Here is a 22,475-nt window from a genome sequence, read left to right as displayed (position 1 = left end):
ACCATATCTTCTTTATCCATTCATCTGTCAAAGGACACAGGCTACTTCCATAGTTTGACCACTGTAGACAGTGCTGCAATAAACATAGGTGTGTATGTGTAAACATAGGTATGCATCCTTTTGAATCAGTATTTTTTGTATTTTTTTCGGTCAATACCCTATAGTGCAATTACTGGATTGTAGAGAATTTCTATTTTTAACTTTTTGAGGAACCCCCATACCATTTTCCACAGTGGCTGTACCATTTTGCATTCTGCATGAAGGTTCCTTTTTTTTTTTAACATCCTCACCAACACTTGTTTCTTGTGTTTTTGGTTTTAGCCATTCTGTCAGGTATGAGGTGATATCTCATTGTAATTTTGATTTGCATTTCCCTGATGATGAGTGATACTGAGCATCTTTTCATGCATCTATTGGCCATTTTTATGTCCATTTCAACTTCTTAGATAAAAAATTTAGAGAGTTTTTTTTAAACTCAATATTTTTAACATTACTGAACATTTATTTTGTAAAAATAACATGTAAACTAGTAAGATTTAAATTACATATTGTGAAAAATGTTTATAGGTGGGATCCCATTTTAACAAAAATCACAGTTGGGGTGCCTGGGTGGCTCAGTTGGTTGAAAGTCCAACTCTTAGTTTTGGCTCAGGCCATGATCTCTGGGTCATGGAATTGAGCCCCAAGTGCTTGGCTTGAGCCTCTGTGCTTGGCTGGGAGTCTGCTTGAGTATTTTTTCCTTTCCTTTTCCCTCCCCCTCTGCCCCTTCCCATGTGTGTGTGTGCTCTCTCTCTCAAATAAATAAAAAAAATTTTTAAAAATCACAGCAAAAAACTATTCTGTGTTATAGGTGTGCTAATTCCGAGCTCAAAATCCATTTTCCTTTGACTATCAGCGCAGAGGGCTTAAGTCCTTGTCCAAGGACAAACTGCCTAGAGTGTCGTCTGCATGAGAATCTGAATTCGGACTCCTCATTCATTTTTTCTTTTATTGAGCATATGAGCTTACCATGTACTGGGCATTGGTGGAGTTCCCAGGGATATTCTGTAGGGAGCAAAAAATGGCAATTAGTCCATGTCCTGGCAGAGCTTGCATTCTAGTTGCAAGCAGACAGAAACTAAACAACTCACTACGAAGTATGTCAGGTACTGTAGATAATACAGAGAAAGAAAAGAAGGGGAAGTCAGCTAGGGAATGCTGGTGGTGGTGTAGAAGGATATGACTTTAAATAGAATGGTCAGGAAAGACCTCATTGGTAAGATGCATTTGATCAGAGACTTGAGAGGAATAAAGAAGCAAGCTATACAAGACATTTGTAGGAAGACTATTTCAGGCTAAAGAAATAACAAGTGCAAAGGCCTAAAGCAGGAAATGTGCTTGGTATGTTCAAGAACAGCATCCCAGGAGGTCAGAGTGGCTGGAGGGGAGTGAGTGATGGAAGGGAAGTAGGAGATGAGGTCAGAGAGATGTGCGGGGTTTATCATGATGGCCCTTTAAGGCACATGTAAGGACTTTGGCTTTTTCTCTAAGAAGGAAGTCACTGGAGGGTCTTGAGCTAAGAGGCAGGATCTGGTATCTGTTTTAAAAGCACCACTCTAGGGATCCCTGGGTGGCGCAACGGTTTAGCGCCTACCTTTGGCCCAGGGCACCATCCTGGAGACCCGGGATCAAATCCCACGTAGGGCTCCCGGTGCATGGAGCCTGCTTCTCCCTCTGCCTATGTCTCTGCCTCTCTCTCTCTCTCTCTCTCTGTGTGTGTGTGTGTGTGACTATCATTTAAAAAAAAAAAAAAACTATAAAAAAAAATAAAAAAATAAAAGCACCGCTCTAGAGGTGTCTGGATGGCTCAGTTGGTTAGGTGTCCAACTCTTTTTTTTTTAAGATTTTATTTTTATTTATTTATTCATGAGAGACAGAGAGAGAGAGGCAGAGACACAGGCAGAGGGAGAAGCAGGCTCCATGCAGGGAGCCTGACGTAGGACTTGACCCCGGGTCTCCAGGATCACACCCTGGGCTGAAGGCGGCACTAAACCGCTGAGCCACCCGGGCTGCCCAGGTGTCCAACTCTTGATCTCAGTTCAGGTCTTGATCTCAGGGTCATGAGTTCAAACCATTCTGGGTGTGGAGCCTACTTAATTAATAAAAAATTGGGGGGGGACAGGGTGCCTGGATGGCTCAGTGGACCGGACATCCGACCTCATGGCTCAGGTCATAATCTCAAGATCATGGGATTTGAGCCAGCTTTGGGTTCTGTGCTCACTGGGGAGTCAGCTTGAGATTCTCTCTTTGCCCATCCTGCCCCAGTGCATGGGCACATTCTCTCTCTAAAATAAATAACAGTCAATCAAAGAAAGAGAGAGAGAGAAAGAAGAGAGAGAGAGAGAGAGAGAAAGAGAAAGAAAGAAAGAAAGAAAGAAAGAAAGAAAGAAAGAAAGAAAGAAAGAAAAAGAGAAGAAAAGAAAGAAAGAAAAGAAAGAAAGAAAGAAGAGAAAGAAAGAAAGAAAGAAAAGAAGAAAGAAAGAAAGAAGAAAGAAAGAAAGAAAGAAAGAAAGAAAGAAAGAAAGAAAGAAAGAAAGAAAGAAAGAAAGAAAGAAAGAAAAGCAAGCACTCTGGGTGCTGTATTAAGAATAAACTGTGAGCAGGGGAGAAGAGTGGAGAGAGAAATAGCAGAAACTGTCTGTGTTTATTCCTGTTTGCTTACCTATCTTCCGTTTAAAAGTTTATAGGGACGCCTGGGTGGCTCAGCGATTGAGCGCCTGCCTTTGGCCCAGGGTGTGATCCTGGAGTCCCAGGATCAAGTCCCACATCGGGCTCCCTACATGGAGTCTGCTTCTCTCTCTGCCTATGTCTCTGTCTCTCTTTCTCTCCATGTGTCTCATGAATAAATAAATAAAATCTTAAAAAAAAAATAGTTTATTTATAGATCACTTAACTGGCTTTTCCCGGATGAAATAGGGTCCAGAGGTCATCACATGAAGCATTTCATCCTATCAGGAATGAGAACAGCCAGCAGACCAGAGTTCCTTCTATTGCTGTTTGGAAAGTGTCCCCCCGCCTCATGATAATCATATAAAAAAATAAGACATAACACCCATGTCACTGACCCATATTTATGGAGAGTCATTAATGTGTGAGATGTTCATTCCTTTCTCCTAAAATAGTATAAATAAATCTAGATCTGGGGTCTCTGTGAACTCTTGAGGCCTCAGCCATGTGCCAGAATCTAACAAGGGCTAACAGCAGAGTAGGCCAGCCTATGGACATGAGCCCCCTTTACCAGCAAGGACAAAGACCTGCAGAATTTGATGGGAGAGCAAAAGAAATATTTCTGTAGCCTCAGGAGCTGCCCAGGCTTAACTCTTCTCTATCATCTCTTTATCTTATCATCTAAGAAATGAAGTGGGGGGATCCCTGGGTGGCACAGCGGTTTGGCGCCTGCCTTTGGCCCAGGGCGCGATCCTGGAGACCTGGGATCGAATCCCACGTCGGGCTCCCGGTGCATGGAGCCTGCTTCTCCCTCTGCCTATGTCTCTGCCTCTCTCTCTCTCTCTCTCTCTCTCTCTCTGTGACTATTATAAATAAATAAAATTTTTTTAAAAATTATAAAAAAAAAAAAAAAAAAGAAATGAAGTGGGAAAGGGTCCTCCTAGCTTCCAGTGTACCCAGGCAGGATTATAAGGTGTTTAAAAAAAAAATTACAGGATCCTGATTTGAGCTGGAAGGGGTCAAATATATGCCCTTTCCTAGATGCAGTTCACCTGTTAATTTCTGTAGTTTGTTTGAGATTGATTTTTTTTTTTGAGATTGATTTTAAGTCAGAGGAATCCCTGTGTTTTTGTTTTTACAAGAAACCAGTAATTACTTATATAGTTCCTTCTCTAGTTTTTTAGGGCAAAGAAATGTTCTGCTAAAATTTTATCTAGGGAAATGAAGAGTATAGTTTTCTAATAAGCCTTAATAGGATATAGCCAAAATATGGAAATGCTTATTGCCTTAGAGAATCCAGATTTTTTCCCCTTTTTCTATAGGTAAGAGAAATCTTTAAGAAGTCACCTTTCCTGGTACCAAATGACAGTGTTAGCATCATGGACGGATCCTATGAAGGTAGGAGAAGTGTTGATACATGTTCTGGGGGGAGAGGACCAAGGTTAACAAAAGATTTGATTAAAGGAACTAGGAACAGGGATGGGGGTGCTAAAGTAAAAAGAACTAAACAAGGAGAAACAAATAAGCGAGGAGGAATGGGATAAGAGAAAACGGAATGACAGGGAGAAGGAAAATGTGTATTTTAGACACAGAATTTAGAGAAAACAAAAATAGGGTCAAGGGAAAATGCTCTGAGATGTAATCCATTTTTCTCTCTCTTTCAGGCATATTAGCTTGGGTTACTGTGAATTTCCTGACAGGTAATACATTCTCAAGTTTATTCTAAGACAGTAACTGGGTTTCATGCAGGATCAAAGAGTAAAAATTTCGTTTTGCTTGTATTGTGCTTTTAAAGAAAAGAAAGAAAGAAAGGAAAAGCTAGGAAGTTAACATTTATAACTGTCTTCAGGGCCTCAGCTACAGTAAGAGTCCTTATAGGTTAGCATTCACTTGCAGTATTTGGGGCCAGGAGCCAGTGGAATATTTATGGAACACCTGCAAAGTACAACCAAGAGCAAGAGAGAGATTGCAGACAGAGGAGTGTTGGGCTGTCCTGGAAGCAGAAGATATTCAGAGCTGGCTCTCATTCACAGGTCAGCTGCATGGCCACAGCCAGGAGACTGTGGGGACCCTCGACCTGGGGGGAGCCTCCACCCAAATCACATTCCTACCCCAGTTTGAGGTGAGTCATTTACATGAAGGCCTGGTTAGCAACCCACTTTGCAGGCATATCATGGTGCCAAGAAGGTAGTGCTGCATTTTCAGACAGCAGCTCCACCACAAATAGGTTGAGTGGAGTCAATGACTGAATAAACTTCCTTTGCCCCCTTACTGTTCAGAGTCCCTTTGATTCCTCTAGCCTTGGGAGATTAGCTGCTTAGTCTGTCTCTTTCATTGCTGATTTTTTGGGGGAGGAACGGGGATGGTGGTAGTAAGACCTTCAAACATTGCAGATCCTAAATAGTCTTTTTGCTTTTTCTGATTTGCAGAAAACCCTGGAACAAACCCCTAGGGGCTACCTCACTTCATTTGAGATGTTTAACAGCACTTATAAGCTCTATACACATAGGTGAGGAGAGGGGACAGGGAGGAATATTTCATGTTGTATGATTCTCCTAACTTTTCAAAGCATTTTCACATCTGTTATTGTATCTGACAAGCCTCACAAAGTCCCTGCCAACCCGCAAAGGTCTGGTAACTGAAACCAGAGCCACTTACCAAAGCCCAAGGACTCAAGAGGTTTCTCCATTCTTGGCCTCAAAAGTATATAACTTAAAGAATCAGAAGTTTTCTCTAAAGAAGGGCGCCTGGGTGGCTCAGTTGGTTAGGCATTTGCGTTTGGGTGAGGTCATGATCCCAGAGTCTTGGGATGGAGCCCCAATTGGGCTTCTTGCACAATGGGGAGTCTACTTCTCCCTCTCCCTTGTCCCTCACCCCACTCATGCGCTTGCTTTCTCTCTCCTCTCATTCTCTCTCTCTCTCTCTCTACCCCCACCCCAAATAAATAAATAAACTTTAAAAAAAGTTTTCTCTAGAGAGAGGACACTTGGAGAATCTTCAGCCAAAGCTCTGTGCCAACTCCTTTGAGGTTGCTTTCAGATGTTCAAAATCCAACCTAGGATTTGATCACAGTGGGGCTAGGAGCTAAGATAATGAGAGCTTTTCTGGGAATGATTCCCAGGGCGGGACCCTAGGAAGTATCACTGTCTCTGGCCTTTAAATCATAGGCACGGAAAGTTCTGGATGGCCTTGATCTGAACTGTGTAGAAATGACTACTTGTCCACACAAGATGAGAAGGTCATAGAGACCAAGGTTTTCCTCCCTTCAGAGGGAGACAGAGAAACCATGCTACTTTTGAAAGAGATAGCTTTAGGCTGGAGAACTTCAGGACCAGCATGAAATTAAGTCAATCCTGTATTTTACAGTTACTTGGGATTTGGATTGAAAGCTGCAAGACTAGCAACCCTGGGAGCCCTGGAAACAGAAGGTTCGTCTAGGTACCTGTGCTGGTTGGGGTATGGTGAGAGTAACACCAATACTCAGCTTACTTTTCCCCTTCCTTGACAGTGATTCTGTGGAGAAAAGGGTTATGCTGATTTAGGAAGGATGTGTTATGTAATGAACATGATAATAGCAGATTCTTTTTCTACTTTATGTTATGTTCCGTTGTTTTGGTATACACTATTAGCCATTTCTAGAATGAAGTCTATATATAGTCACACAGTCTGTGACAAGGAGGCTGCAGTGTGCAGAAATTCAAAGCTCAAAGAGTGAATTTGGCAGAAGCTTGCTCAAGCCCTTAGTTTTACATGGGGGGTTCAGGAAGCAACATCAGTACACCTGCAAGGTGAAATTACTGAGCAACTTTATTCATATCTTCAAAGATAGTAGAGCAGTTAGGAACTCAGCTTTTGGGGTCAAGCAGAACTGGGTTCAGTCCCTCTTTGTGATTTGGGGCAAGTTAGCAACCTTTCTGTACCCCTTTGCATTTAGAAAAGTAGCCCAACCAAAGAATATTTAAGAAGCTGAATGAAGGGGATCCCTGGGTTGCTCAGCGGTTTAGCTCCTGCCTTCGGCCCAGGGCCTGACCCTGGAGTCCTGGGATCGAGTCCCACATTGGGCTCCCTGCATGGAGCCTGCTTCTCCCTCTGCCTGTGTCTCTTCTTCTCTCTCTCTCTATCTCACATGAATAAATAAAATCTTTAAAAAATAATAATAAATAAAAATAAAAATTCCTGTCATAGGGAATTTGGCTGAGCGGTTTAGCGCCGCCTTCAGCCCAGGGCGTGATCCTGGAGACCCAGCATCGAATCCCGTGTCAGGTTCCCTGTATGGAGCCTGCTTCTCCCTCTGCCTATGTCTCTCTGCCTGTGTCTCTCATGAATAAATAAATAACATCTTAAAAAAAAAAAAATTCCTGTCATAGGATGCAGTCATGGAACTACCTACTTTTTGGTAATTCCTTTCAACTTTACTAGCTTCTTGCTTGCATGTATGCATGTGTCTCTCACTCTTGTGCACGTGTGCATGCGCTTGCACGCTCTCATTCTCTCTCCCGCTCTCTCTCTCTCATCCTTGCCTCTTACTTTGTGGTCTGACTTCTTTCAGGGATTGATGGACACACTTTTCGAAGTGCCTGTCTACCGAGATGGTTGGAAGCAGAGTGGATCTTTGGGGGTGTGAAATACCAGTATGGTGGCAACAAAGAAGGCAAGTGATGTTTTTTTCACTGATTGAAATTACCTTTACAGTTGAAATCTGGAAAAGTTCCATGGGAAGTGTTTTCCAGAACTCAAGAGAAGCTTTTTTCTGGGACTCATTCCAAATAGGTCTTAGTATGCTGTAAAGGAATAATGTGAAATGACAGTGAACAAGGCAACTGTCCCTCTGTCCTGCTCTTTCCCTGCCCAAGTGCTGTGGGGATCCATTAGAAACCTGTTCTTAACCTGCGTCTAATGCTTTAAGGGTCTCTGCCCTTAGCAAGGAGAAATTCTATCTAGAAACTCTAGATTCAGTTAATGTTTAGCTTTTTAAATTATAATAATACAACTAAGACAATAGAAGAATTCATCTTAGATATTATAAAAAGCAAAGACCATAAAATCAAGGAAAAAACTTAATTCCTCCAGGGAAGGAAACAGATATGAGACTTCTGATTGCTTCACATAAATATCATTGACATAGGCTAGGCAGCAGATTGAGGTTGAATATGGCTATTTTTGGTGAACACAGGGAGGGAAGCTGCCTCTATGGAATTTTGCTCATCTTTGTAAGCTCTTTGTCCTGAACCTCAGCTTCTTCTTTCCTTGATCCTCCTGCTGTTTCTTTGTTGGCTCCAGCAGCTTGCTTCAGAGAGCTCTCATTTTTCTCACCTTTGCCCTGGCAGGGAAGATGGGCTTTGAGCCCTGCTATGCTGAAGTGCTAAGGGTGGTCCAAGGAAAACTTCACCAGCCGGAGGAGGTCCAGAGAAGCTCTTTCTATGCTTTCTCTTACTATTATGATCGTGCTGTTGACACAGGCATGATTGGTAAGTTCACTGCAGGTATCAGCTATAGAGGAAACTAGGAGGGAAGCTGTCCTGGGAAGGGAAAGGAGAAAAGGAATATTTGAAATGCTTTGTCATACGTAATCACACTACTCTTCCCCAGTGCTGACAATTGAATGACACTAGTTGCAGCAGAGGAAGAATGAATAGGATTAAGTATCCTTTGGAGCTAGAAAATGGCCTAAACAGATACACATAAAGTCTTTTTTTTTTTTTACATTTTTATCGAGATATAATTGATAGAAAGTAAAATGAATATTTGAAGTGTACAATTCAAAAAAAAAATGAAGTGTACAATTCACTAAACTTTGACATATGTGTATACCCATTAAGCTATCACCAAAGTCAAAATAATGTCTCTTGCCCCAAAGAGTTTCTCCCTCCTACTTTATAATTTTTATTTCCTTATCACAATAGTAATGCTTTTTGTTAGTTCTGTGAATATATGTACGTGGTCTGTCATGGCCTGAGATATGAATTAATTTCCTATTTCCTATTTTCAATTTTTTTAACAGGTCAATTTTTTTTATTGTGGTTAAATAGACATAGAATAATTATAAATAAAATAGACTACACAGATTATATTGTATGGATATGTCATGTATATTTATCCCATTCTGTAATGTTAGAAATTTTATTTCCAATTTTTCATTATTATAAGTACCACTAGGATACATTTCCTTGTTTCCTTGAAAGCTTTTTGACATTAACTACTGTTTCATTTTAGATTATGAAACAGGGGGTGTTTTAAAAGTTGAAGATTTTAAAAGAAAAGCAAGGGAAGGTAAGTGCCAATGGAAGCCTTTGAAGAGAAGTCCATGAAGCTGTGCCTGCCAACTCTAGTGACCTTAAAGTGACCCAGAGCACCACAGTCAGCAGAAAGCCTCTCAGAAGGCTGGTTTCCTAGTTTGACTAAGAATTAAAAGCATTAAGTGGCATAGAAATCCATGGGAATACAAGAGGCTTTGGGCATTATGGTGAAAATCTTTTCTTCTTTCTACATTTCTTCCTTCCTTCCTTCCTTTTTTTTTTCTATCATTGAAATATAATTGACATACAATGTTGTATAAATTTCAGGTGTACAACATATAGATTGGAAAATTCTATACATTACCTGTGCTCACCATGATAAATATAGTCACTCTCTGTCTCCATGAAACATTATTACAATATTATTGACTATATTTCCTATGGTATACTTTTTATCTCTGTGACTTCCTTATTTTACAGCTGGAAGTTTGTACCTCTTAATCTCCTTCACCTATTTTTCCCATCCCCCTACCCATCTCCCTTCTGGCGACCACCAGTTGTTCTATTTAAGAGTCTGTGTTTCTCTTTGTTCATTTGTTTGGATTTGTTTGGATTCCACTACCATATAAGTGAAATCATATGGTAGTTGTCTTCCTCTGTCTGACTTAACTTCACTTAGCATAATACCCTCCAGGTCCATCCTCATCATAATAAGTGACAAGATATTCTTTTTTTTTATGGCTGGGTAATATTTCACTGTGTGTATATGTGTGTGTGTGTTTGTACACACATAAAGAAGATATGAATATATATATATATATATATATATATATATATATATATATATATATATATATGGATCAAGCCTCATGTCAAGCTTGCTCAGCAGGGAGCCTGCTTCTCCCTCTCCCTCTTCCCCCCATTCATGCTCTCTCCTTGTCTCAAAATCTTTTTTAAAAATGTTGCAATAAATATAGGGGTGCTTAAATCTTTTTTTAAAGGTTTTATTTATTTATCCATGAGAGACACAGAGAGAGAGGCAGAGACATAGGCAGAGGGAGAAGCAGGCTCCCTGCAGGGAGCCTGATGTGGGACTCAATCCCCGGGATCATGCCCTGAGCCAAAGGCAGACACTCAACCACTGAGCCACCCATGCGTCCCTGCTTATATCTTTTTGAATTGGTATTTTCTTTTTTCGGGGGGTGTAAATAGGCAGTAGTAGAATTACCAAATCATATAGTATTTCTAAATTTTTGAGGAACCTTCATAATTTTATCCACAGTGACTGTGGAACAATTTGCGTGAGGTCTCCCTTTCTCCACATCCTCACCGACACCTGTTATTTATTTTCTTTTTGATACTAGACATTCTGATTGGTGTGAGGTGATATCTCACTTTGGTTTTGGTTTGCATTCCCCTAATGATGAGTGATGTTGAGCATCTTTTCATGTGTCTGTTGGCCACTGTATATTTTCCTTGGAAAAATGTCTGTTCAGGTCCTTTGCCCATTTTTTTTCAAATACTTCTGTAAAGATTTATTTCCTAAAGTGAATAAAATAAGCAAATTATACTTTTTTGTACAATTCACATATTGTGTGAAATATTAAAACATTTTTTTTTTAGAGAAAAGGAGGGAGGGGCAGAGGAAGAGGGAGAGAGAATCTTTTTTATTTTTATTTTTTTAAGATTTTATTTATTCATGAGAGAGGCAGAGACACAGGCAGAGGGAGAAGCAGGCTCCATGCAGGGAGCTCAACGTGGGACTTGATCCTGGGTCTCTGGGATCATGCCCTGGGCTGAAGGCGGTTGAGTCAGTCACCCAGGCTGCCTGGAAGAGAGAATCTTAACCAGGCTTCATGCCCAGTGCAGAGCCTGACACAGGGCCCAATCTCCCAACCCTGAGATCATGACCTGAACTAAAATCAAGAGTCAGATGCTTAACCACATGAGCTACCCAGGTGCCCCTAAAATATAAATTTTAAGCATTTGAAAGTTATATGAAAGTATGAATAAATTAGGTTATTCTTTAGACAAGTTTCAGGATTGAGAATGCATTAAAAATGATGGTAGAGGTTGAAGGTTGACAAAAATAAAACATGTATATGGGAAAAGGTGTTATCTATGAAGTTAATGGGTGGAATAATAAAGTTGGAGACATTATTTGCAGCATATAAAATCGATAGAGGTTAATATCACTCACATATAAAATAGTCCTAGAGGGCAGCCTGGGTGGCTCAGCGGTTTAGCGCCACCTTTAGGCAGGTTTAGCGCCTGTCTCTCGTGGATAAATAAATAAAATCTTAAAAAAAAAAAAAATAGTCCCGGAAATGATTAACATTTTATTTTATTATTTTTTTATTAACATTTTATATATAAAACTTAATGTCTAAGTATTAAGTCATCACTAAAGAAAAATAAGTTGTATCAGTTTTCTTTTGCTTTTATTACCACTAATAAGTTCCTATAAATGTAGTGCCTTTGCCCATTGTTTTAATAAGTTTGTTTGTTTCTTTGGTGTTGAGTTGTCTAAGTTCTTTTTTTTTTTAATTTTATGTATTTATTCATGAGAGACACAGAGGGAGAGGCAGAGACATAGGCAAAGGGAGAAGTAGGCTTCATGCAGGGAGCCTGATGTGGAACTTGATCCTGAGACCACAGGATCTTGCCCTGAGCCAAAGGCAGATGCTCAACTCAGACGCTCAGACATCCCGAGTTGTCTAAGTTCTTTATATATTTTGGATATTGAGCCTTAATCAGACATACCATTTGCAAACATCTCCCATTCAGGAAGTTGCCCTTTTGTTGTATTAATGATTTCCTTTCCTGTGCAAAAGCTCTCTTTTTATATTTTTTTTAATTTTAAATTTTTATTTATTTATTTTTAAATATTTTATTTATTTATTCATGAGAGACACAAAGAGAGAGAGAGAGAGGCAGAGACACAGGCAGAGGGAGAAGCAGGCTCCATGCAGGGAGCCTGATGTGGGACTCGATCCCAGGTCTCCAGGATCACACCCTGGGCTAAAGGTGGTGCTAAACTGCTGAGCCACCAGGACTTCCCTTTTTTTTAAAAAAAAAATAAATAAAGATTTTATTTATCTACTTGAAAGAGAGAGAGCACAAGAGAGGGAGTAGCAGAGGGAGAGGTGAGCAGGGAGCCCAACGCACGGCTCAAGCCGAGGAGTGTGGGATCATGACCCAAGCCAAAAGCAGACACCCAACTGACTGAGCCACCCAGGCACCCCTGTGCAAAAGCTTTATAATTTGATGTAGTCCCAATAGTTTTTTTGTTTTTGTTTTCCTTGCTTGAGGAGATATATCCAGAAATATGTTGCTAAAGCTGATGTCCAAGAGATTACTGCCTGTTTTCTTTTAGGAGTTTTATAGTGTCAGGTCTCATATTTAAATATTTAATCTATTTTGAGTTTATTTTTATGTGTGATGTTCGTCCTTTTTTTTAATTGAAATAGTGTTATTAGTATCAATGAAACACTGAGCACCAAAATATATGGGAAATAGCCACAGAGGCTTGCTTGAGAGAGTCCATGGAATTCTAGCAGGTGAGATGGGACATCAGAAATATACATGAGGCTGTAGTCTTGCAGAGGCTGTCAGTGCACACAGTTCTAGTCTTCAAGACTCTCAGGCATTGACCACATGGAGAATTCTGTTTGCTTATCCTAAGTCTGCATTTAGAGAAAACCGTACCCCTGCCAGGGACTGCAAACTTGAATTCCACTCTTCACTCTCCCTTTCAGTGTGTGATAACTTGGAAAACTTCACCTCAGGCAGTCCTTTCCTGTGCATGGATCTCAGTTACATCACAGCCCTGTTGAAGGATGGCTTTGGCTTTGCAGACAGTACTGTCTTACAGGTAAGAGAGGACTCCACAGAATTGCAAAACAGTCTACTTATCTGGGAATTAGGAAAAGGACTTGTGTGTGTAGTAATCAGAGTGGCTGCAGGTGGAATTATGAGGGGTTTTTATTAGGACTATGGATAAGGAGTGATACAAGACACCATGAATGTGGGAAATTAGCTTGATGCAATGGTAGTAGCTTCTAAGTGTATTCTCAGGCAAGCTTTCCCAGAGGTCACAGAGCAGAAAGGCTTGCATCCTAAATTAAGATGCCAAGTCACATGGTTTATTAAAGCAAGTTCAAAACTCAAGGCAAGAAGCAAAGGGAAAGAAATGAGATAGGGTGCAGGTAGGTTGGAAGTGCCATACTTCTTAAATCCTGGGTTCATATATCCTGCCTCTCTCTCTGCTACTGATAGTGTGGTTATAAGGACTGGAGCTGATGAAGGGAGCACAGGGATAGAAGGTACCTGGGACCATCACCCAAATTTGCTCAATTTGGAGAGGCATAGGGGCAAGTACACTGGCCTGTAGCATCCATTCACTCATTAGCCCATTGGATGGCTTTATTTGGCAGAGAACAAAAGGATGTCACCAGTGAGTGGCTCATTCAAGTTCTCATTAGTATTGAATGCCTTGTGTATATGAAGTATGTCTTATATACTTCCTTCAACATCCTTCACATGTGCCTCATGTATTTAATGTCTCTTCAATCTTGGGTCGCTCTTTGTCCTCCTATTCTGTCCATCTGTTCAGCACATGCAGGCTCCACTTTATCTGTAGTAACTTACTTACTCTAAACACATATGTTTCATCCATCCCATTTATTTTCTTCTGTACCATAATTGAATAATTGTACATTATGGTTACAAAGATGATTAAGATAAAATCTTGTCCTCATGTAGCATATAGTCTATTAGAGGAGATGTGACTAAAATATAAGGATGGCACAGGCAACTTTGAACTTTGGGGTCACATAGGTAGACCCTTCTTTATTTTTGAAGTGCCCTTGCTTGTGCCACTTCTCCCTCCTGTTTCCTCAGTTCCAGGTGAGTTTACATTGCCCCATTTCTTGTGTTATACAGATTTCATAAACTCCTAAACTTTGTACTAAGTTATTTGGATTTAGTGTGTTTTGTCTGACAAGAATATCAGCATTTAAAGTGCTTAACAAAGAATTACTTGCCAATAGAGTCAGTATCACGTAGTATCTAAAACATGGCTTCACTGTCCATCAAATCTGGGTTCACATCCTGATTCTGCAAGCTTACTAGCTCTGTAACCGTAAATGATTTACATACCTTCTAACTTTTAGGTTTCTCATTCAAATTTAGGATCCTTAGAGTACCTATTTCATAGGGCTATTAGAAAATTGAGATAATGTACGTAAAGCACAATGCCTAGCACAGAGTAAGTTATTAATATTGGTATTAGTAGTGTAGGCATTTCACACCAGTTGGGGATAGATTTGTGGATAAGAAAAGTCATCCTAAGTCTAATACATATAAAGTTAACTTCCTCTACTTAAGGATCAACAATAACCAAGTCATTTAAGGACAGTTTTCTGCCATTTCTAGTGCTGGCATCCTTTTAGTCTTTATTATTTCAGTGGTAGCAGAAATAAATTCCCTGTCTCAGAGGTCACTTCACTTCAACATCTATATCCTTGGGCTATCAGCCCCCTCCTGAGGGCAGAGGAGCATTTGGGGTAGGGGAGACAATTTGATTCAGGTGTCACAGGCTAAATCTCAAGATGACGATTCATGTTCTTCCCAGTTTTTGGCACAGTGACTAGTGTATATTTCATCAGATCAAACAGAAGTATTGAATCATAAGAAATTGGTCCTAGAGGGGCGCCTTGGTGGCTCAGTGGTTGAGCATCAGCCTTTGGCTCAGGGCATAATCCCTGAGATGGAGTTCTCCATCAGGCTCCTGCAGGGAGCCTACTTCTCCCTCTGCCTATGTCTCTGCCTCTCTCTCTGTGTCTCTCGTAAATAAATAAATAAAATCTTAAAAAAGAAAGAAAAGAAATTAGTCCTAGAAAGATACTAAATCCAGTCCACTGCTTTCAAAACATTTTTGTGTGTGGTGTTATCAATGGTGGGCATCATTGTTCAACAAAAGCTTACACAGAATGCCAGTAAAACTGATCAAAATGGAGCTATCAGGTTGAAGCAGAGGAACGGGGCTTGGAACTCCTTCAGCATTTGGCCTCCCTTTCTCCTTTGAAGCACTTCCAAGAACTCTTAAAAGTTTTTTTTTTTTGTTTTTTTTTTTTTTTTAAGATTTTCTTTATTTGAGATAGAGCACAAGCTGGGGTTGGGGAGGAAGGGGCAGAAGGAGAGAGAGAAGCAGGCTCCCTGCTGAGCAGAGATCCCGATGCTAGACTCTATCCCAGGACTCTGGGATCATGACCCAAGCCAAAGGGTGACGCTCAACTGACTGAGCTACCCAGGTGCCGTGAAGTCCTAAAATTCTAAGGAAAACAGTTTGACAGATACTAATATAATCCTCTTGTTACATAATGGAGGAAATCAGGTCTAAACATTTGCCCAAAGTCACTGAACTAATTGAAGCACAACCCGACTAGAATGCCTTAAATGCCTTGATTGGGTTATTAGTGCTTAAGAAGTTTCTGTTGTTTACAAAGTATGAATTGAGAAGTTTAGTATGTTTTTTCCAACTCCTAAATCTATTCCTAGCTCCTCTTGTATTTAGTTTCGGGATCAGGGAAAGAATTCAGAAGCCTCTCTGTCTAAAAGGTCCTGTCTAGCAAAAGACATGAACAGAAATCTCACAGAGGAAGACATAGACATGGCCAACACGCACATAGAAAATGCTCTGCATCACTTGCCATCAGGGAAATACAAATCAAAACCACAATGAGATACTACCTCACACCAGTGAGAATAGGGAAAATTAACAAGGCAGGAAACCACAAATGTTGGAGAGGATGCGGAGAAAAGGGAACCCTCTTACACTGTTGGTGGGAATGTGAACTGGTACAGCCACTCTGGAAAATTGTGTGGAGGTTTCTCAAAGAGTTAAAAATAGACCTGCCCTACGACCCAGCAATTGCACTGTTGGGGATTTACCCCAAAGATACAGATGCAATGAAACGCCGGGACACCTGCACCCCGATGTTTCTAGCAGCAATGTCCACAATAGCCAAACTGTGGAAGGAGCCTCGGTGTCCAACGAAAGATGAATGGATAAAGAAGATGTGGTTTATGTATACAATGGAATATTACTCAGCCATTAGAAATGACAAATACCCACCATTTGCTTCAACGTGGATGGAACTGGAGGGTATTATGCTGAGTGAAATGAGTCAATCAGAGAAGGACAAATATTATATGTTCTCATTCATTTGGGGAATATAAATAATAGTGAAAGGGAATAGAAGGGGAGGGAGAAGAAATGGATAGGAAATATCAGAAAGGGAGACAGAACATAAAGACTCCTAACTCTGGGAAACAAACTAGGAGTGGTGGAAGGGGAGGAGGGCAGGGGGTGGGGGTGACTGGGTGGCGGGCACTGAGGGGGGCACTTGACGGGATGAGCACTGGGTGTTATTCTGTATGTTGGCAAATTGAACACCAATAAAAAATAAATTTATTATTAAAAAAAAAAAAAGGTCCTGTCTAGAAGGTCTGGATGAGACCACTTTCTGGGCCAGAAGATTCAGAGATCAGATTGGCAAGTGTAGGGGCAATAAGCCAAGGCAGAAGGGAAGCTGTTACAGAGGAGGGTAGTGGGAAGCCTCCAAAGACTGGCCACTCCAAATTTTACCTTGGTTTGGCCATGTGGATGATCTTTGTAAATACTCTCTGCCTTGTGTCATGTTTGCTAGAGTTGAAAATTGATGAAAATGTGAGCCTTTTTTTTTTTTTCCTCCTCAACAGCTCTCAAAGAAAGTGAACAACATAGAGACAGGCTGGGCCTTGGGGGCCACCTTTCACCTGTTGCAGTCTCTGGGCATCTCCCACTGAGGCCAACCCCCCTTCTTCTAAGGACTTCATTTGCCAACAAGCTTTTTAAAAGTAAAAGAAGAAAGGACTCAGAAATGTTCTGAGCTAGTCTGAGGATAGCCTGGACTGAAGCCCAACAGCTGGATTCATCAGGTAGAAGGGGCTTTTGGACACAGGTCTTGTCCTTGCATCTAGAAATTTGGGTCAAATTAATTTTATACATCTAATGTGAACTGTTGATCTAACCACTCTGCTTGCACAGCTGGCACCAGAGTCTAAATCTTTGAGATTCTTTGTGTGTCACAGAGCCAAAATGAATAGCTTTGAAACTTGGAGAATCCAAGGACTAGTCCCTGGGAACCAAAGAAAAATCTCATTTCAGCCCTTTGAGTGCCTCATTCCTTTGAACATACTAATTTTCCTCTTACATGTGAAACTAAGCCCACTGATTGCTATCCCATGACCTGTCAACACCAGTATTTTTCTCCTCCCTACACATTGCCATGTCCCACCCTTATTTCCACTCACCACCCAAAAAAAAAAAAAAAAGAAAGAAAGAAAGAAATATCTGGATTTACTTTTCATGTGTAATTCAAGGGAGAGAAAAAGGTAACATATCTGAAATTATGTGATCCTGCTTTGTGCCAGTTCTAGTCAGCCAGCTGCGAGCCATCCTAAATCTTGGCAGGTTGGAGAGCAGCTCCTAACTGTGCAGACCCTAGCATAAATAAGGAAGACATCCAGTCTCTAGGAACAGGATTTGGGGGTGTGTGTGTGACTCCCTTGAATAACTACCTTCTTTTAATCAACTTTTAATCAGACAACCTTGAGATTAACATATCCAACTTTACAGGAATGTGTGTATTCAGTGCTAGTACCTCCTCCAGGCTAATGTGTTTATAGTAATTTCTTATCCTAAACATGTTTTCTTTGTATTTCTAAGAAATACATCTACCCTGGCATCTAGATTTTGGTCAGAGCTCCTTTCAGTTTTTTATTTTCTCCATTTATAGCAGTATCTCTTCCTGTCCTGGCCCTGATCATTTTAACTAATTTCCTCTAAATCATTTGCCTAGTTCCACAGTTTCTGATATCCTTCTTGGGTGGTACCTAACATTCGATTTGGTTGGCCATCTTGGCCCACATAGGTACTATGGATTCTCTTTTTGAGTTTGAGCGCACAGAGCTCTTGATTTTGTGAATTGTTTCCCTTAAAATTCATTATCTTGTATTTTTTTTTTTTTTACGTGACTATTATTCGCAGCTTGTCTATCCACTCAAGTGCTCTTGGACTTGAAAGATCTTTCTATAATCTGGCTCTTTTGCCTTGGCCCATTGCCTCCAGCTACTTTCCAACAGAGTTTATATCTCCCCAAACTTGTAGCCTTCACAGAAGACTCTTTCAGCTCCTTCAAAAAAGATGTTAATATCCCTGGCTCTTACATCAGCTCTTGGGGAGCTTTATTTCTTAGTCATTCCATTGAGTCAATAATATTTGACATGTGGTATGTACAAGTAACTAGGCAAATTTCCATATCCTCATCCCCCAAATTTTAGTTGTTTTTTACTACAATGTGGAATTTCTTCAGATTCTTCTGACTTTTATTATACTTAGGTCACTTTTATATCTGTTGTCTTTCTCAAAAACTGCTACATAATGAAATAAGAATCTTTAAGATTGGAAACAGCCAAAGATGTTGGCTGTTATGCGTTTGAGTCCCATGTCAACCTTCTGCCCATCAGAGAATTCCCTTAACACGTCCAACTGGTTATCATTCAGCTTTTGTTTAGGCATGTATTCAGAGAGCTCATTCCATTTTTGGACTGCACTGATGTTAAAAAAAAAAAATCCCCTTTATATTGAGCTGAAGTAACCTGTTTTCCCAGTGTCTTAGTTCTGCTCTAATCCCTCCTTCCACAGCCTTTCAGTCTTTTGATTAAACTCCCAAGTCCTTTATGGTCTCTTCTTTAACATACCATATGGCTTCTGGACCTATCTTGTCCAAAAAAGGAGAGTGTTAGAACCAGTCATCATATACTAAATGTTTTCCATATGATTAGGAAGAGAGACCATTTCCTCTAGTAGAAGCAAAGTTATTTTCCCAAAGGTAAACTGTGTTCACTAGACTCATCCAGCTTGATGGACCCAGAGAGGTAATTCCATGGTCTTTACCATCACAGCTTGTCTCTGAAGCTTATCAACAGGCCAGGTGGTCTTCAGCCAATTCCTTTGGTCCTCCCAGATACCTTCAGAAAGATTGGGTAGATGCCATATAATTCCTGAAGTGTATCTACATATATTCTGGTTATCTTGATAAGGACATTTGGAGAATAAGTGTATCCAATTTGGGAGCAATTTGGAATGAGAATTTGTATTTCTTAGAAAAAACAATTTTTCTACAATATCCTTTCTGCCCTTTAGTGTACCTTTTGGGTCTCTTATTAAGGGGTCCTACAGAATCTAATATTGCTGGTTGTTTCCTTTCTGTAAATGTGTTTGTAATATTTCAAATACTAAGGACATGGCCTGTCACATAGTGGATGTTCTGTGTTTTTTTACCTTCACCATCATATGATGAACATCCTGTGTAGGTTGTAGAGGTCCTTGCCTTAACATTCTTCCTGTGTTGCCTGATTTGGTTTGCATACTTCTGAAGTCCATGTTCTCCTTACCTGGGTGAGCCACCTTTCCATTTTTTGTTAAAGATGACCTTTTTTCCCTATAGTGACCTTTCTGGACTCTGCCAGTACTCACACAGCTTTTCACAGTAACTGTCATATTCCATCTAGGCACATTTTTCCTGAGACTCCAGGAAGGTTTGTGACTGTCACTTTTTTTAACATCTTAAAAATTTTCTGCATTTGCCTTGTAAAGCTTCCCCTGTGGTAACAAATTTCTCATTCCTTCAGGAATTATTTCAGTAGCTTAGTTTGGTTCAAAAGCAGACTGTTTATTCTCATTTCACCTTCAAATCAGACTTCTGGGCAAGATATTTTTCAATGTACAAATCCAGTGGATGAACTAATCTCCTTAAAAGAATTCTCTGGTACTATGAAGTGAGGTTTTTCAAAAACCCAAAGCAAGACACCCCTTCTCCTGCAAGTCAGCCACCAGTCTGCAACCAAACATGAACAGATTCTGCTGCTAATCGAATTTCCTTTTTGACCTGATTCCTTTTGTCAAACCTGTGCAATTAAATTATTTATTGTTTTATTACTGAACAGACAATGGTGTCCCAGAGAGGAACCATAAATAAAATTGAAACCTGGTGCTGTGATAAGGAAATAACTAACATTAATAAGATTTTTTTCCAGAAAGTCCAGTGTGCACTTTAACAAAGGTTCACGTAATTTATGTGTCATTTGCATTGTGTTAGGAATTTTAAAACAGCAATTCTAACAAAAAATGCATGAATTGGGTATTTTTAATTTTTATCTTCATTAGAAAGCAATTGTGTAAATTTATGACCAGCATTAAAAAGAATTACATAAATCTTTTTTATTATATAAGTTTCTGGTGTACAGCTTTATAATTCAACATCTGTATACACTACAAAATGATCACCACCATGAATGTAGTCACCAATGAACCATCTCCTCCTCTAGTAACCACTAGTCTGTCTTCTGTGAGGTTTATTTATTTTGTTTGTCCTTTTGTTGAGATTTCTCTATATAAGTGAAACTGACTTTTCTCCATTACATGTGTCCTTGGCTCCTTTGTGGCAGAACAATTGCCCAGATATATGTTGATTTATATCTGGGCTCTCTCAGTCTCTTCCTCTTGATCTCCGTGTCTGTTTTATACCCATACTGTACTGTTTTCTTACTGCAGCTTTGTTCTTCTTTCTCAAGATTACTTTGGCTATTCGAGATCTTTTGTGTGTGTGTGTGTTTTTTTTTAAAGATTGTATTTGTTTATTCATGAGAGACACACAGAGAGAGAGGCAGAGACCCAGGCAGAGGGAGAAGGAAGCTCCCTGTGGGGGGCCTGATACGGGACTCAGTCCCAGAGACCCTGGGATCATGACCCAAGCCGAAGGCAGACGCTCAACCAATGAGCCACCCAGGCGTCCTCTTTTGTGGTTCCACACAAATTTTAGATTTGTTCTAATTCTGTGAGGTGTATTGTTGGAATTTTAAGAACTACTTCAGTAAATCTGAAGATTGCTTCCGGTAGTGTGGAGATTTCAATTACAGTAATTCTTCCAATCCATAAGCACAGAATAACAATTTGCTTCTTCAGTGTCTTTCATCAGTGTTTTATTTAAGTGTCCAGCTCTTTCACCTCCTTGATTAAATTTACTTGAAGGTGTTTCTTTTTGATGCAATTATAAATGGTATTTTTAAAAATGAGATTTCCTTCTTTCTGAGGTTTTATTCTTAGGGTATAGAAACATAACCAATTTCTGTGTATTTATTTTATATCCTGTAACTTTACTGAATTAGTTTTTTAGTTCTAGCAGTTTTTTGATGGCATCTTTAGGGTTTTCTATATATATCATCTGCAAATAATGAGTTTTACTTCCTCTCTGATTTGGCTGCCTTTTATTTCTCTTTCTTGCCTAATTTCTGTGGCTAGGACTTCTAATACTATGTTGAATAAATTAAAGGAATAAAAGAGGCAAGAATGGGCATTCTTGTTCCTGTTCTTAGATGAAAGGCTTTCAGCTTTGTGCCGTTGAGTATGGTGTTAGCTATGTTTTATATGGCCTTTATTGTGTTAAGGTACAGCCCCCATTCCCTGATGTGCCCACTTTGTTGAGAATTTTCAACATAAATGGATATTGAATTTCGTCACTTTTTCTACATCTATTGAGATGATAAAATGACTTATCTTTCTGTTAACATATCTCATTGATAGATTTCCATGTGTTGAACTACCTTTGTGTCCCTGGAGTTAACTTGATTGTGGCATATGATCTTTTGTAACATATCATTAGATTAGATCTGCTTATCTTTTATTGAGGACTTTTGCATCTATATTCATCAAGGATATTGGCCTGTAATTCTTTTTTTGTGGTATCTTTGCCTGGTTTAGGTTATTATAGTAACAGTGGCCTTATAAAATGCAATTGGAAGCTATTCCTCCTCTTTTGGAAGTTTTGATAGGTATTAAATCTTCCTTGAAAGTTTGGTAGAATTTGCTAGTGAGGCTGTCTAGTTCTGGACTTTGGCTTATTGCAAGGTTTTTAGTTTACTGTTTCAATCTCATTAGTAATCAGTCTATTTTGTTTCTTCATGATTGTTTTCAAATTTTTATATTTCTAGCATTTTATTGACTTCTAGGTTTTCCAACTTGTTGGTATGTAATTGTTCACAATAGTCTCTTAGGATCCTTTGTATTTCTGTGGTATCAGTTGGAACTACTTTTTATTTCTGATTTTGAGTCTGCTCTTATTTTTTCTTGGTTAGTCTGCTAAGGGTTTATAGATTTTATCTTTTTTAAAGAACCAGCTTAGTTTCATTAATCTTTTTTACTGTCTTTTGTCTCTCTTTCTGCTCTAATCTATCTTCTATAATTTGGGGCTTTGTTCTTTTTCTAGAGAGTTCCTTTAGGTATAAAGTTACATGATCAGTCTGAAATTTTTGTTTCTTTAAGTAGGCATGTATTGCTGTGAACTTCCCTCTTAGAACTGCTTTTGCTACATCCCATATATTTTTGTATGCCATATTTCAGTTTTCATTTGTCTCTAGGTACTTTAT

At 39.6% G+C, this 22,475-nt stretch overlaps 1 protein-coding gene across 2 annotated transcripts in view; it reads left to right on the top strand.

The window, feature by feature from the left end:
- ENTPD5 (ectonucleoside triphosphate diphosphohydrolase 5 (inactive)) overlaps positions 1 to 20,282 on the top strand; it is a 52,344-nt gene extending 32,062 nt beyond the window's left edge. Inside the window, exons 9-18 of one of the 2 annotated variants that reach the window (XM_038545247.1) lie at positions 4,029 to 4,104; positions 4,371 to 4,406; positions 4,740 to 4,828; positions 5,136 to 5,215; positions 6,073 to 6,134; positions 7,256 to 7,357; positions 8,034 to 8,174; positions 8,920 to 8,976; positions 12,701 to 12,816; positions 16,707 to 20,282. In XM_038545247.1, coding sequence (XP_038401175.1) covers positions 4,029 to 4,104; positions 4,371 to 4,406; positions 4,740 to 4,828; positions 5,136 to 5,215; positions 6,073 to 6,134; positions 7,256 to 7,357; positions 8,034 to 8,174; positions 8,920 to 8,976; positions 12,701 to 12,816; positions 16,707 to 16,793 — 846 coding nt within the window. In that variant the 3' untranslated portion in view covers positions 16,794 to 20,282. The remainder of the gene's footprint in view (positions 1 to 4,028; positions 4,105 to 4,370; positions 4,407 to 4,739; positions 4,829 to 5,135; positions 5,216 to 6,072; positions 6,135 to 7,255; positions 7,358 to 8,033; positions 8,175 to 8,919; positions 8,977 to 12,700; positions 12,817 to 16,706) is intronic. The other variant, XM_038545248.1, reaches the window with a different exon arrangement.
- The last annotated feature ends 2,193 nt before the right edge of the window (positions 20,283 to 22,475 follow it).

This window comes from Canis lupus, chromosome 8 (genome assembly GCF_011100685.1).
Source record: "Canis lupus familiaris isolate Mischka breed German Shepherd chromosome 8, alternate assembly UU_Cfam_GSD_1.0, whole genome shotgun sequence".
In the NCBI taxonomy this organism is placed as follows: domain Eukaryota; kingdom Metazoa; phylum Chordata; class Mammalia; order Carnivora; family Canidae; genus Canis; species Canis lupus.
The sequence above is the reverse complement of the archived record's forward strand: the minus strand, read 5'-3'. Positions and strand labels throughout refer to the sequence as shown.